At 36.2% G+C, this 16,353-nt stretch overlaps 1 protein-coding gene across 1 annotated transcript; it reads left to right on the top strand.

Annotated features, from left to right (window-relative positions):
* The first annotated feature begins 14,003 nt into the window (after positions 1–14,003).
* Positions 14,004–16,095, top strand: LOC133814991 (uncharacterized). The gene is made up of 4 exons (XM_062247890.1): positions 14,004–14,901; positions 15,042–15,228; positions 15,376–15,695; positions 15,782–16,095. The coding sequence occupies exons 1-4, from the start codon at positions 14,004–14,006 to the stop codon at positions 16,093–16,095; spliced, it is 1,719 nt and encodes a 572-aa protein (XP_062103874.1).
* Positions 16,096–16,353: the final 258 nt, after the last annotated feature.

Here is a 16,353-nt window from a genome sequence, read left to right as displayed (position 1 = left end):
TTTTCTTCTCTGTACCACTTGAGCCTTCATGGGTCGAGGGCTTGAAAAGAGGTTCACTATTTCCTGCCTTTAAGTTCTTATGGCCATCCTCAACACGAATGTACTTTTTATGTTCTTTCATAGAAGTCATCTAAGTCATTGACCTCTCTTTTGAGTATATTATCCCATAACTTACTACCAGGGTGCACTCCAACCGTGATTGCCATCTTGAGTTCTCGTCTGGTCAGGCTTCATACCTTAGCTTCCTCCATGTTGAACCCGCGGATGTAGCTCTTCAAGCTTTCCCCTTCGCCTTGCTTTATGTTAGCGAGGCTAGTACCTGGCATGGTGTAATCGCGCACTGGATGGTGCTGCTAGAGAAATTTGTCTGAAAATTGTTGCCATGACCTGATGGACCCTAGCCTAAGTCTCTTGGACCACTTGTATGCAAGTCCCTTCAATGTGACAGCAAAGCACTGACATCTGGCTCTGCTATTAATATCCCTTAACTTCATCAAGTCAGTAAACGCATCAAGATGGTACTTTGGATCCGTATTGCCCTCGTCAAGGGTCATGTGGGGCTCTTTGAAGTTGGCTGGGAGTCGTAAAACTTAGATTTCTCTAATGAAGGGTGATTCATAATCAAACTCGTCATCGACAGCGTGGCCCCTAGATGCGGTGACTATCTTGCTCTGTAGGCTCCTCATCTCGGTGTCTAAGTCTTGTCTCTTTTTGTACAAGGAGTCTCTCAAGTTGGATGGGTTGGCCTTTCCTTTCCTTTTGTATTTTGGGGGAGCCACAAGAGGTATGGTCCTCTCATCCACCCTTCTCCTGTTGAGCTCCTCTCTTAGGTTAGAGGGCGCCCCCTTAGAGGTGACTTCAACATCGTTTCTATGACCAACACCATCCTTCTGCCTTTGCTCTCGGGGGTATTTCTTTGGCATTGGACCTTCATGATGCTTTGTCCGGGGAGTGTGGCTAGTGGAAAGTTTGGTTCTTCCGTCGTCTACGGGGACAGTGGTTTCTCCTCTCTCACGCTCATTCTCCTTATGCTTGGGAAGGGGTATGCTCGACTTCCCTTGTAGAAGGCCGTTTAAAACCTTCTGCATGTTCTCTAGTGTGGTTTCCAGCCTTCGATTCTTTTTGAGTAACTAGCGAATCTCAACCTCATAGAAGCGAGTCCTTGAGCTAGAACTCACAGAGTGAACTCGAGGACTCTTACCTGGCCTATGCATAGATGGACCCAGAGCCCAATGGCCGGAGCGTGGAGCAGTCAATGGTTGAGGAGGAGGGTGCATACCCGGGCCACCCATGAGGGAAGCTCAAGGTTTTAGAGGGTCTGCGTTAGGTGGGACTTCTAGGGGTGACACCTCCTTTTCCTTCTTAGGGACTGGATGTTCCTCCAGTGCACCTCCATCCTCAAGTGGTAGAGAGTTTCTCCTGGAGGCCCTTAGTTGGTCTCCGTCCAAGTGGATCTCCATGTCTTGTGATTCCCGAAGGCATCTAGAATGCCTTGGCATTTCTTATTATTAGAATTGATGGAAGAACAGCGACTTGATACTTGTTCTTCCCACAGACGATGCCAAACTGTTGACGGTGAGAGCTTGTCAGTGATATAGGATCAGAAAACTCAAAATGTACTGCAAAAACTATGTAGGAAGAACATAAAAAGAGCTTAAAGGAGAAAGATGCAAAACTACAATGGAGCAAAAATCATATATTCCTTAATTGTCTGAGCATACAAAGAATTTTCTAACCCCTAGTTTGAGGGGTTGAAGCTTATTTATAGATGAGCTCTAATGGCCACTAATACAAGGTGGTCCCAAGGGACAAGATCGTATGGACGTACATTGTTAGGGTAGTGGTGCATGATATAGTGGTACATAGATTCATGGAGTCAGCTGTGGCACATCGTTAGGGGTATGCAGAAAATGATACCACTTCTCGTACTAATTCGTGTTACCACTACTTGTTAGTACAGATGTCAGGATCACACATTTGACACCTTTATGGTCATATACCCCATACTCGTACGCGTGCCTTGTACCTGATGGTCCTCCTATCATTTCCAGGGCATAAATTCCCCCTAAGCTTCCTTATATTTTGTCAAGTGTGGGAAAGCATGTTGTAAGAAGCTGAGATGTGAGGGTGTAAGAAGGTTGGGCCTCGCTATGTGAGACTCTTGTCCGAGGGGGGTGGCACATCCATGCGTCTGCCTAAGTGTCTTCATGCGAGAAGCCCGAAGGCATGCGCATGGGGATTGGGCCTTGCTATGTAAGGCCCTTGGGTGAAGGAGATGCTCGCCTAGCATCTTCGCACGAGAAGTCTGAGGGAGATGTGCACCTAGCGCCTTCACGCGAGAAGCCTGAAGGCATGCACACTAGGATTGGGCCTCGCTATGCGAGGCCCTTGGCTGAAGGAGATGCGCGCCTAACATCTTTGCATGAGGAGTCCAAGGGCACACGCACGGGGATTGGGCGTCGCTAGGCCCTTGGTTGAAGGAGATGTGTGCCTAGCGTCATCGCCCTTTCAATGAGGGAAGCTTTAAGGGAAATTATTCCATATTCACTATACCTAACAAAAAGAAAATATAAAACTTTTAAGAAGTTCAAAGAATTCCAAGAGGAAGCTGAATTTTTTTAGGGAAATCACTTGTAACACTTCGATCAGATCGAGGAGGTGGATACCTTGATTTGAGTTCAAGGATCATTTTCTGGAGAATGGAATTCTATCCCAACTCACAGCACTTGTAACACCACTGTAGAATGGTGTTGAAGAGAGGAGAAACATAACCTTATGGTTAGGTCATTTTTAAAGCTACTAATCGCTACCACTCACATTTTTTTTAAACAAAGACGGAAAGTTGGACTAACGGTCTGAAGTTTTCATATTTGTTGGCTACGATTCCTAATATGGAGGTTACTTTTATAGTGTTAGTGAGGAAAGAGCCTTTGTAACCTTTCTCGAACATGACTAAAAGACAAAATTTGAATTTGTACTAGAGGAAATTGAATTCTAATAAGATTAATAAATCCATATTACCATGTGATGTGCGACATCGAAACAACTAAATCTAGTCAGAATACCTTAGTGGCTTGTCGTAGTGGGAGGATTGTAAGACAACATGTTCACTATGAACACGAGACATGAAGTTTAGTGTTATACACATACTAGGACAATCCATTTACTTTAGAGAAGATAATGGATGTTTCTAACAAGATTCCACAAACCAAGAAATGGAATCAGTGTATTCCAATGCTATTTGAAAATTTATAAAATCCACCTAAATAAGTCACGCCCATTGATGTAAATGGATCTTCAAGAAGAAAAGAAGATTTGTACTTGAAAGTACAGAATTTATGAGACAGTCTTGTGTTCTTGCTTGAGTCTATACACATTCTTTTATCTGTTGCCGTTAGTATTGGACTATGAGATTTGGCAAATAACTGTCAAGACAGCATTTCTAAATGACTATTGTGACAAGGCCATGTATATGGTCAACTAGAAGGGCTCAAGGAAAAATACTATGAACAAAATATTCATATGTTGCTATGGTCCATTTAATGAACTAAAGCAAATATTTAGGTCTTGGAATCTTAAATTTGATGAAATGATGAAAACATATAGTTTTGAACAAAACGTTGATGAACTGCTTGTTTATAAACATATCAAAGATAAGAAAAAGGTTTCTACATTGATCATATTTTACTTATTGAGAATGATGTAGAAATATTATCAAGTGTTAAAGAAATGAATAGTCAAGTAGTTCCAAATGAAAGATTAGGAAATAGTAAATTATGGTTTGGGCATTTAAATCCTAAGGGGTCATTAGAACAAAGCTCTGGCTTTGTCCCATGCATTCCATATTGATAAGGTGCACATGCATTTTAAGATGTAGAATTCCAAGGAGTAGTGTCATAAGAAACCAAAAGATACGAGACAGATTCCCTATGCCTCAGTTGTAGGCAGTCTAATGAATGTCATGTTGTATATGAGACCTGAAATTTGTTATGCAGTAGGAATGGTTACTCATTATCAATCCAATTCATGATTGGAGTAAAGAACATTTTCAAGTATCATAAGAGAACGAAAAACAATATATTGGCATACTCAGGTGTAAACCTAGACCCCAATAGATTCACTGATTCTGCTTTTCAATCAGACAAAGATGGTCGAAGGTTGACATTGAGGTCAGTGCACCAAATGACATGACTCTTATGAAGATAAAATTAAAACAAAACCTTACGGATTTGTTAACCAAGACTATATCCGCCAAGTGTTTTCAGGGTCTTGTAATGAGTATAGGGTTAAAAAAGTTACCTCATTAGCTTTAGGGAAAGTGGGAGATTCTTGGGCATGGTGCCCTTAAAGAAATGAAAGTAGTTCATTGCTTATGAAATTTATAAAAGAAATAATTTTTTATATAATTAATGTTTATTATTATTCAATAATATTTAGATAAATATCAAAAAATTCTTAATTCATTAATGTAGATATAATCTTGTATGCATACGAGAGGATTAAGATTATAGATAATGAATTAAATAGTTCGTAGTTTATATTACAATTATGAAATATTTACTCAAACACTGCAAGTACGGTCCACTGGTATTATGAATAAGCGTGATCTAGATCTGGGTCACTGATGCAGATAGACATCCCACTAGAGATGCTTTATATAATAATGATTATATGGGACTGGACTCGATATATATTTAACTCTTTACTAAATATCGTTATTATCATATCAACTATTAATATGAAAAACCTTAAAGAGCTATAATCATACCACTTGATGATCATATGGAAATCAATCTAAATCGTGAAATCATCACGAACTCATGTTTATGTTATTTGGGTCATTTGACTCACTCGTTAGGGTCGGTCAGAATGACCTGGCTAAAAACTTGACATGATTTATAGATATGGAATTCAAGCCTTCCTCATAAAGAAGATTGAATAATGGTTACCTTAAGTGTTAATTTTCAAACTCAACTGTTTGAGGCCTCTAATTTATAAAAGCTTTATAAATTAATTTTTCGCGAGTGAATTAATGGCACTTAAGGATAAAGAAGTAATTAGAGGGGTAAAACGATAATTTAACCTAAATCTAATTACGAACCAATTATTGTTTGATTGAATTGCATGAAGTGATTAAATCAATGAACACTTAATAAAGTACTCAATAAATATAAGTCTATAATTACAAGAGTACAATCTCATACTTTTAATGAAATAATATTGGTATTAATAAATAAGATTATTATATTAAAGAGTTTAATTAATAATCTAAATTTATTGGAGCTTGAAATTATAGGTCTCGGGATCGTCTCTATAAACAACAATAGAAAAAGTATGGACATTTGTCAAGAAAATTAGTTTTTGGGAAAATACATAATTATGATATAATTATGGAAAATATATTTATTATTTCATTAATTGTTATTTTTGTAATCATTAATAAATAAAATAAAATAATTAGTTTTGAATTAATTATGTTATCTTATTTGAAATTAGTTTGAGAAATTAATTTAATATTTAAATTTTAGCAATTTAAATTTAGATAACTGGTTTAAAATAAATCAAATATCTTATTTAGGTTGTTAGATTGATTTTGAATCAATGTAAATTCAATTTATATATTTTTATTATAGTAATAGATAAGATCAATTTTAATAGAATTAATTCAATAAAATAATTTGGAAAAATATGCCTTGTAACTATATAAGATCTACATGCCAGTCACTGTTCCTGGATTGTGACTGACACATACCAAGAAATTATTTCAACCCTTCTCTTTACCCAAACTCCATTGATCTCATGTGTTGACAATATCAATGGAGTCCTAAATTGTCTTATTGAATCTCTACGTGCCCACACATGTCTTGTTGTGCTGAGATTATGATCTAGAAGACTTTGGTGTGAGTTTTGCGTGCTTGGATAGGATGATTATTTATTATACAAAAAGATAGCAATGACACTTGATAGGTTTAAAGAGATAAATCTTCTTCTGTTAGATTAATATATATATATATATAAATCATAGGATCATATATATAAAATGCTTTTATATATAAAAAAAATATAATTAACTGAGTCATATATCGCATTCTGCTGTGCACTCAGGAGAAATGTTTTCCAACACACTCATCATGGTATACACCTCTAGCCTTTCTACTTCTAGATCTGTCTTCAGAAGATTGAGGAACCACTTCCAAGTTTCAACATTTTCATTCTGATAGACTGAATAAGCAATAAGGAATATTGCATTTTCTAGATCAATCCCAACAACAACTAACAACAACCCTTTGCAATATATCTTTTAAAAACAACTCAATGAGGCTATTCTAAACGTCTTGATATTATCAAACATCGTTCTCAATACAAATTTAAAATCTGCAAAATTTGACCTTGGATTATATTTTGTAGTCTTCTTTATGATGCTACAACCATCATCATCCTCATTTACATTCCTCTGGTTACATAAATTAGTAGCACTACCCCACCACTTCCTTTGTCCAGTCCCTTTGCCAATGTCTCTTTCAACTTCAACTTGTTTTTCATACTCCTCCTCATTCATCTCAAAATCTTCCTCAGCTTGGTTCCTTCGAGAACTTTATTACTTGTTGTTATTTACTCATAATTGTCACGTGTCATGTGGTGAAAATACGGACAACAACACCACCACAATAATAATAATCTACACACAATAACACTTGAAAGAGTCCAAGAAAATATTGAGATAGAGATATGCAAACCCTAGTTTTAGAATAAAACCCTTGTTCTTCTTGCAAGCTTCAAAACCTTTCAGAGAACACCACTTGAACCTTTGATGGAGAGAATTAAAACAAAGACTTATACATGATATGTATCATTGTCCAAATTATCTATGTATTAGCCCTTGATGGATGCTTTAGGATTTCTCTAGTAGGAAAGAGAGTTAGGATTGAACAAGCCTTGAAATTCACAAAAACAAGCACTTTCTTTATGAATTTCTTGGAGATAACTTATGATCTTGAGAGCTAGAGAGAGAGAGAGAGAGAGATATTAGAGAGAGATTTGAAAGAGTGATCAAGTCTATCAAAACTCTAAGAGATATCTTTTATAGTGCAGGCACCATCATTAAGTCCAACCAATAGGATTTGAGCTTTTAAACACATCATTTGGAGCTTAAAACACGTGTCTGTACAGACACGTCATGCGGCGCGTTGCCTATCTATAGGCGATGCATCACCTATTGTGAATCGCAAAAACCCTAAGGTTTCAAGTGATTCAATGCCTCCAAAAAGGCGATGCAACGCCACTTAGGTAAGTCCAACTTCTCAAAAATGTCCTTAAACATCTCCAAATGTTCCCAAAATTTTTGTGCATTCTTAGAAACCTCAATCTATCACTTTGGACCCAGAAAGACAATTTTTAAATTCCTACAATAAAAAGTCAATTTCACATCTTCACTATGTGAAACAATTTAGTGTTTTTACACCTAGCTTGTGTAAGACCACTTGGCCTTTGTATTTTAACCAATCCTAATATTCCCCTACTTGGTTAAATACAAACTTCTTCCTTTAGCTCAATACCATAAAGTCTTATCAAAATCATTGGTTACTTAAAAGCTTGAACCAAGTATTCCTTATAATAAAATCGATGATATGTACCTCACACACGTCCACTTGATCATTCATTTTCCCACTTTTCTTGCTTAGCACTAATATGGCCATGTGCTCATCCTTTCATGAACTTTCCATGGAGAAACTCCAACTCCCATGAGAGGTGGCACCACTTCTAAGTTCACATAGGTGAAGTTCTTATAGCATATTTGCTACCTTTATAGAACTTCATGAAAATCCTCAACGGATGCTTGTTGCACTCAACTGAACTTTATGAAAATCCATAGGTTTGACCTTCACTTGGTAGCAGCCATCACTAACCATTGAAACTATTCACTTATCAATGACTTGTTCTTACCCATTGAACTATTTCCCTTGATATTAACAAGGTTGGAGTTGGGTTGCCATGGTGAATCTCTTATTCTAGGAGTTTTAGTATCATCCATCTTTAAGTGGAACTTACTAACCTTCTCACAAGAGGTTTTGTAAATGGATTCACTAAATTCTCACTAGTCTTAACATATGAGATAGATATGATTCCATCTTGAATTAATTGTCTCATATATTCACGTCTTAGATTTATATGTCTTGGCTTCCCATTGTACACATTATTATATGCTCTAGCATGAGTAGCTCGACTATCGCAATGTATCGAGATTGTTGATATCATATCCACAGTAAAAGGGATATCCAACATGAGATCCCTAAGCCACTCGACCTCTTTATCGGTTGCCGCTAGAGCTATAAACTCTAATTCTATGGTTGAGTGTGATATACAAGTTTGTTTCTTGGAACCCCAAGAGACAACACCTCCTGCAAAAGTAAACACCCAACTAGTGGTGTAGAGATTGTCTCCCACTCCCAATATTCAACTAGCATTGGAATATCCTTAAAGTATCCTTAGAAAATTTGAATAGTAAAGCCTATATTATTTGGCACACTTAAGGTATCCTAGAATCCTTTCAATATCCTTCCAATGATTGATACTTAGATTGCTAGTAAACCTACTAAATTTACTAACCGCATATGCAATGTCTGCTCTAGTACAATGAGCAGCGTACATTAGGCTCCCCATTATACTTGCATATTCTAATTGAGCCATCGCTATTCTTTTATTCTTTTCAAACTTCATGCTTGAATAGAATGGTGTATTTGCCTCTTTGATTTTGAGATGACTAGATTTGTCAAACACTTTCTCGACATAATGGGCTTCACTTAAAGTAAAATCCTCACTATTTTTTCTAACTTTGATACCTAGAATAGTATCGACCTCTCGAAGGTCCTTCATCTTAAAGTTAGAAGATAGAAACCTCTTTGTTTCTATTATTCCTCTCATTTCATTACTCAAAATCAACATATCATCTACATAAAGACACACTAGTATGATATGGTCATAACAAGTCTTAGCATATAAGCACATGTCTGCATTGGTGTGTCTAAATCCATCTAAAATAATGACTTTATCAAGCTTCTCATGCCATTGTTTTGCAACTTACTTCAAACCATATAATCATTTGACAAGTCTACACATTTTATGCTCATTTCCTTGAAGAACAAAACCCTCTGGTTGTTCCATATAGACCTACTCCTGGAGATCTCCGTTTAGGAATTTCGTTTTGATATCCATTTGATGAACATAAAATGTTATATATTATTGAGAAGACAAATAACAATCTTATAGAAGTGATTCTTGCTATCGGTGCATATGTGTCAAAGTAATCTACTCCCTCTTTTAGTTTGAATCCCTTGGGTACTAATCTGTCCGTTAATGTTTGTATGTTGTTGTTGCCATCGGTATGGTATTTTCTTCTAAATACTCATTTATAACACATTGGTTTAGACCCTTGTGGAAGGTCAGCCAATTTTAAAGTGTGGTCAGACATAATTGAATCAATTTCATCATTTATTGCCTCCTTTCGAAAAGTAGAGTCTCTTAAGGACATAACTTCTTTGAAAGTTTTGGGATCATCTTCTATTTGAAAAACTATTGTATATTTCTGTGTGACTTCTTCATTATTTCCTTCTACTAAATATAGTGTCTCTACTTGAGAGAAATTTTCACTTGAACCCAAGTCTTTAAGTCTTTAGCTTCTTTTAGGCAATAAAGGTTACTCATCAACAATTTTAGGAGTCTCCTCTTGAGGCTTTATATTGAATAGGTTCTTTTGATTTGTTGTTATCACATGACATGTTCTCAAAGAACTCAACCTCTCTGGATTCAATTATCACATTAGACTCCAAGCCTAACAATCTATAAGCTTTGCTATTTGAGGCATAGCCCACAAATGTACATCTTATAGCCCTTGGACCCAACTTGGTCCTTTTAGGATCTGTGCTCTTGCAATAAGCAAGACACCCCTACACTTTAAGATATTAATATTTGGTTTCTTTCATTTCCATAACTCATATGGAGATATATTGTTTTTCTTCATGGGAATACAATTCAAAATATGACTTGTGGATAACAAGGTGTTGACCCACGATTTGGCCAACTAACACGGAGTCAAAATATGAATGATATGGACGAACGTAAAGAGAATAATGTAATGACAAAAGTAAAGAAAACACAGTAATTTATAGTGGTTCGGCCCCAGGATCTGGTAATGACCTACGTCCACTTAGAATTATATTGATATGAAATCAGAAATGTGATCAGAGAACTTGGGTTCAATGAGTTTCAGCACTTCTCACAAAACAATACAAGTTTACTAGGAGAAATTCTATATCTCTATCATTCAGCAGCCAAAAGTCCCATCCCTTAAGCTATATCTTGCTATTTATAGGCTCAAGGAGGGTTACACAATATTGTTACAGATATTATCCCTTGAATAATGGGATATCCAGAAGATTGCATGAGATAAATTCGGGATTCACAAAGATCTTCCCATAAATGTTGCTTTGCCAGCGGAACCACCGATCAGACTGGTCGTGGGAAAGACAGGCTTGTCTTGCTTCTGGTGTGTCTCCTGGTCGATACTCTAGCAGACGCTTCAAGTATCAGCCACGTGTCAAGAGATTATTTGCCACGTCACAAATGCTAATTTATTGGATAACACAAGGCTTCACCCCAAAAATTAAAACTCAATTTTGAATGTTATAACATAGCATTAATCATCTTAAGAAATATTTTATTTTTCCTTTCTGCCATACCATTTTGTTGTGGAGTATATAGGGCAGTGCATTCATGTATTATTCCATGCTCTTCACAAAATAAGTTGAAATCATTTGAAAAATATTCACTACCCCTATCACTTCTAAGATCTTTTAATTTCCTTTCCAATTGATTTTCAACTTCTGCTTTATTAGCTTCAAACACATTAAATATTTCATCTTTGTTCTTAAGTAAATAAACAGATGTGAACCTAGAGCAATCATCTATGGAAGTAATAAAATATATACTTCCTTCTCAAGTTAACTTGCCCTTTAGTTCACATAAATCACTATGTATCAAACATAAGAAGTAAGAATTTCTATCAACACTAGGAAAATGTTTCTTAACCATTTTATATGTTACACATACTTCACACTTATCATGGTCAGCATTATTACAACAAATCAATTAACGCTTAATTATTCTTTGATTGTGCTAAATCCTATATGTGCAAGTCTAACATGCCACAATGTAATAGATTTGAAAACAAGAAGAACTAGAAGCTTTATTGTTGATGTTATCAATAAAGGTACAAAGTTTGAACATGTCATCAAAAGCATATCACTTTCCCACAAAAATGTTCTCCTTTGACAAAGTAAGCATGTCAGAATCTATAACTGTAATGTCCTAAATTTGCTAATAAGGCTTAATGCGTTGATTAGTGTGACAGGATGGCATAATTGGATTTATATGTGGAATTTATTGAACATATGTGACATTATGTGGCATACATGATTTATATAGTAATATGAATATATATGCATTTTTATGTGTATTAAATATGTATGTGGGCCCGTTCTTGTTAATAAATGCATATTTGTAATGTGATTATATGTGTTATGTGATTGAGACCATATTATTACGTGGATATATTTGCAATATTCGACTCGAGGCAATCCTAGTGAGCGGGTTGGCAGAAAAGTCACAATAGGGTCAAATACTCGGCTCTGGTGATCCAAGGGGTATTTTGGAAAACTTAGTGTGTATTTGGAATTATTGGGTGATCGGTAGTTATTTAATGATTATTTTGGGATGTAGGGATTAATTGAGAATTTATAGTTGTTCCATAAAATTAAGCTAAGTACAAGTGTACACTATCATCACAAGTAATATAGTAGCAAGTACCAGATATTGTCTCATAAAGGATTGTTTTAAGCTAAGTATTATATAAAAAAAAATCAACTCTAACAATTTGGGTTGCGAACAATTGAAATTGGTGTGATTAATTAAGAAAGTGAAAATTACTTTAGAAAAACAAAGGGAAACGATTTAAACTAAATCAGTGAAATATTGTTTGTCAAATGACTGATGGAAATAGCTAGGAATACCAATTCCCCCTAATTTGTAGTTTTACCCCTAATGCTACAGCAAAGTTCATAACAAAGTCTCTTGTAACTAGGATTTCCAATTCAATGCACATGCCATTTTTTCAAATGCTCATGTTAAAGTTCTATGAATTAAATTCACATATTCCTATGCTAAATTAAATTTCAATGACATAATACCAAGTATGAATCCTTCAAGTTTGCATGGTGAATAAAATGTCCCTAAATTATCCACTAATCAATAACATAGTTATCAACATGCATCAACTAAGCATATCCACTAATCTAAACCCTCCTGGAATTCAAATTAGCTTGTAACTCACTTAAGTTGATCAATCTCAAACAAGAATTAACAATAAAAATAGATTAATTGAACAAAAGCAACTTAGCATAAATTTAAAATCAATAATTTGGGGTTTCACTACAAATTAGGGTTCATCAATATCCTAGCTTTAAAAAGTCAGTTCATACTCAAAATCAACAAAGAACCATAAGCATCCATCATTGTTATATGAGTTCAAAACTTAGAGAAATAATGCAAAATCAAAATATAAGAAAGAAAGAGATTCTGTTAATTTGAAGGTTGAGGATGTTGTTAATTTGAAGCAGAGCAGTGCTGTAATGATTTAGAAGCCTCCTCAAGCAGAAGCTCTAGTTGGTTCTGGGTCGAGTGATACTGGTTGGGCTATTCCGAAAAGAACTGGGAATGGGAAGACTAAAGTTCTGATTGCTTGTGATTCAATAAGAAACTCCTATAGTGCTTTGCAAGAGATTCAGAAGACTCTACCTGAACAGGTCTGTACCACTAATCCTAATGGTGTTTTGCAACATCCTGAGTTGGAATGTTAGAGGGTTGAACAAGAAGAATAAACAAATGTCAGTATTAGATGTCTGTAGATTGAATAAGGTTGGTATAGGGGCTTTAATTGAAACAAAATCAAGGGGGATAAAATTAAGGATATTATGAGCTCTACTTTCTCTGATTGGAGGTATTATAGTAGTGACTGTCTAGAGGGCAGAATTTTAGCAATTTGGAAATCTCACTTGGCTCATGTTGGTATTATTCAGGAGTCTTCTCAAATGTTACATTGTGGAGTTAGTATTTGTAGTAGGAACCAAGAATTCTGTCTTACTATTGTCTATGGTTCCAACTATTTAGAAGCTAGGAGAGTTTTGTGGAATGATCTGGCTCAGGTGCATTTTCCTATTTAGCTATGGTTAGTTTTGGGGAATTTTAATGCAGTGTTTGATAGCATGGATCGTTTGGGTGGGAGGCCTATATCGGGGAAGGAAATGGAGGATGCTCAAAACTGGTTGGCTCTCGGTTTGGTTGAAGAAATGAAGGTTATGGGACCTTATTTTTCTTGGTCTAATAACCAAAATGGTGGGAATCGCATTTATTCTAAATTAGATAGAATTTTCTGTAATGAGGCTTGGGTGGATATGTTTCCGTTAGCATCGGCTTTTTCCCATTGGGAGGTGGTATCTGATCATAGTACTTTTCTTATCAAACAGGTTGAAGTCAGGAACTTGGGGATTCAACCATTTCGTCACTTTAATATGTGGTATTCTCATCCTCGATTCAGAGAGATTGTGTTAGGTAGCTGGACTAAGTCTATCTATTCTGGGGGTGATTGTTTGTCGAGGCTGGCTCAGAAATTGATTAGGCTCAAACATGTGCTAAAGATATTCAACTGGAGGATTATGGAGGATGTTGGGTGTCAATTTGAGCAAAGTAAATCTCTGTTCCAATAGGCTCAGAATGCTTTGTTTGCTGATCCTAGCAATGCTTCTTTGGTCTCGGCTGAAAGAGAACCTTATTTGGAGTATAGAAGACATGAGAAATTTTTTGAGAGTTTTCTTTGACAAAAGAGTAAGATTACTTGGCTTCGATTTGGGGATGACAATACGACTTATTTTATCAGTTTGAAGAAAAGGAAGATGTCTAATCGCATAGTTTCTTATATATTAACTGATGGGTCTGTTGTTGATGATTATGAGCAGGTAACTCACCATTTCCTTCATCATTTTCAGAGCTTCTTGGGTTGTTCAGGTAGAGCTAATGGTCACATTGATATGCAAAGTATCTTTTGTGGCCCGGTTTTAGATATGGCGTCCCAACTGGATCTAATTAAACCATTCACTTTTCATGATGTTAAAATGGCCCTCTCTAGCATTCATCCAGTTAAAAGTCCAGGTCCTGATGGGTATGGGGCTAGTTTTTTCAAGGTTATGTGGAAAGAAATAGGCAGGGATGTTTCACTGGCTGTCCTTGAGTTTTTTGAGACGAGTTTTATTCCTCAAAGCTTAAATTACATTATTTTGGTGTTGATTCCGAAGGTGGACCAGCCTTCTAATGCTGCTGACTTTAGACCAATAGCTTGTTGTACTACCATCTATAAATGCATTTCTAAGATGCTCTGCAGTAGGCTTGCTTCAATCCTTCCTTCTTTGATTAACCCTAATCAAGGTGCGTTTATAAAGCATAGAACTCTTGCCTCCAATGTTCTAATATTTCAATATTTAATAAAGGGGTACAATAGGAAAAATAGCTCTCCTAGGTGTGCTATGAAGATTGACCCTAGCAAAGCTTATGATTTGATTGATTGGGACTTCTTGGAGAATTTACTAAAAGCTCTTTGCTTTCCTAGTAGATTTATTCGTTGGATCATGATTTGCTTGAGAGGCACCTCCTACTCGTTACTATTAAATGGTAGAATCCAAGGGCAATTTAAGGGAGGTAAAGGGCTTAGGCAAGGAGATCCTATTTCTCCTTTGCTCTTTGTCATTGTGATGGATTACCTTACTCGAATGTTAATCAAAGCATCCAATGATAAAGGTTTCAGATTTCATCCTATGTGCAAATCACTCAATCTTGTTAATCTTTGCTTTGCAGATATTTGCTTATTTTTTGCAAGGCTAATCCTCAATCTGTGCAGATTTTGCATTAAGCTCTTGCTGAGTTTACCTTGACATCAGGCCTTTCTATCAACCATAGTAAATCTCGTAATTACTTTGGTGGGCAGTCCGATGCTACTAAGGAGTTTGTGTTGAGTTGTACCAATCTGCAGGAGGGGTCATTTCCACTGAAGTATCTTGGTGTCCCTCTTAGCCCTACCAAATGTAAAGCATTTGACTTTGAAGTTATTCTCAAGAAGATTAGATTGTGTCTTAATTCCTGGGCCAGTTGAAACTTGTCCTATGCTGGTAGAACTCAGTTAATTCAATCTGTCTTATTGGGGATTAGAAACTATTGGATGAATATTTTTCTATTGCCTCAACATGTGGTTAGAGATATTGATCATATGTGTAGGAATTTCTTGTGGGGTGTGAAGGGAACCCGCATCAAATTTCACATGGCTTCTTGGGAATTTGTCTGTCGTCCTAAAGCTTATGGAGGGCTTGGGTTTAGAGAAAGGCCTGCTTGGAACAAGACTATGATTGCAAAGTTTCTCTGGGCCATTTCCTTTAAACAGGACCAATTATGGGTGAAATGGGTGAATACCATATACTTAAAAGGAGTTCCAACCAGGGACTATACTTTGAAACAAGATGATAGCGGATATTGGAGAAAATTGATCAAGCTGAGTCATTTTGTGTCTAGACTAGATTTGGAAGTTGCTGTAGTGCACGGTCAGCTCAGGTTGGGTAAACTGATACTCATTTTGTTTCTGGTGTGAAGAATGAGTATGGGCATATAGTTTGGTGCAAATTTTCAGTGCCTAAGCATAATTTTGTTCAGTGGCAAGCTGTCAATAACCACTTACTCACTAGAGATTTACTCCATAGTTCTCATGTGAATATTACTTCCTTAAGCTGCCCTGTTTGCTATCAGATGAATGAATCTGATTTGCACCTCTTTTTTGAGTGCATTTTCTCTGAGAAGATCAGACAGGCTATTGCTAACAGGTTGGGAGATGCGATTTGGCTTGGTAATTCTAATGATTGGCATGATTTCTTGGCTGGTTGTAGGCGTGATTGGCTGGGCCAGGTGGTTTCCGATACTCTTGCAGTTGCTGTCTATTTTATCTAGTTTAATAGAAACAAATGTTATTTTGATAATTGCTGTTATTCGGTTACCAAAATTGATCAATTGATCCGCTTTTCTATCAAAACCAGAGTTCTTAATTCCAATACTAGGAAGTTGTCCACTAGAGAGAGACGATTGTTAGATTTTGTTACTAATCTGTAATTTGTTTTGGGGGAGCTTTTGCTTTGGCCTTTGTTTGTAATCTGTTGGTTGATCAATAATTTTTCTTTCTTGATCAAAAAAAAAAAAAGGAAGAGATTC

The sequence above is a fragment of the Humulus lupulus genome, chromosome 2 (genome assembly GCF_963169125.1).
Source record: "Humulus lupulus chromosome 2, drHumLupu1.1, whole genome shotgun sequence".
Classification (NCBI taxonomy): Eukaryota; Viridiplantae; Streptophyta; class Magnoliopsida; order Rosales; family Cannabaceae; genus Humulus; species Humulus lupulus.
This window is presented reverse-complemented; position numbering and strand designations above follow the sequence as displayed.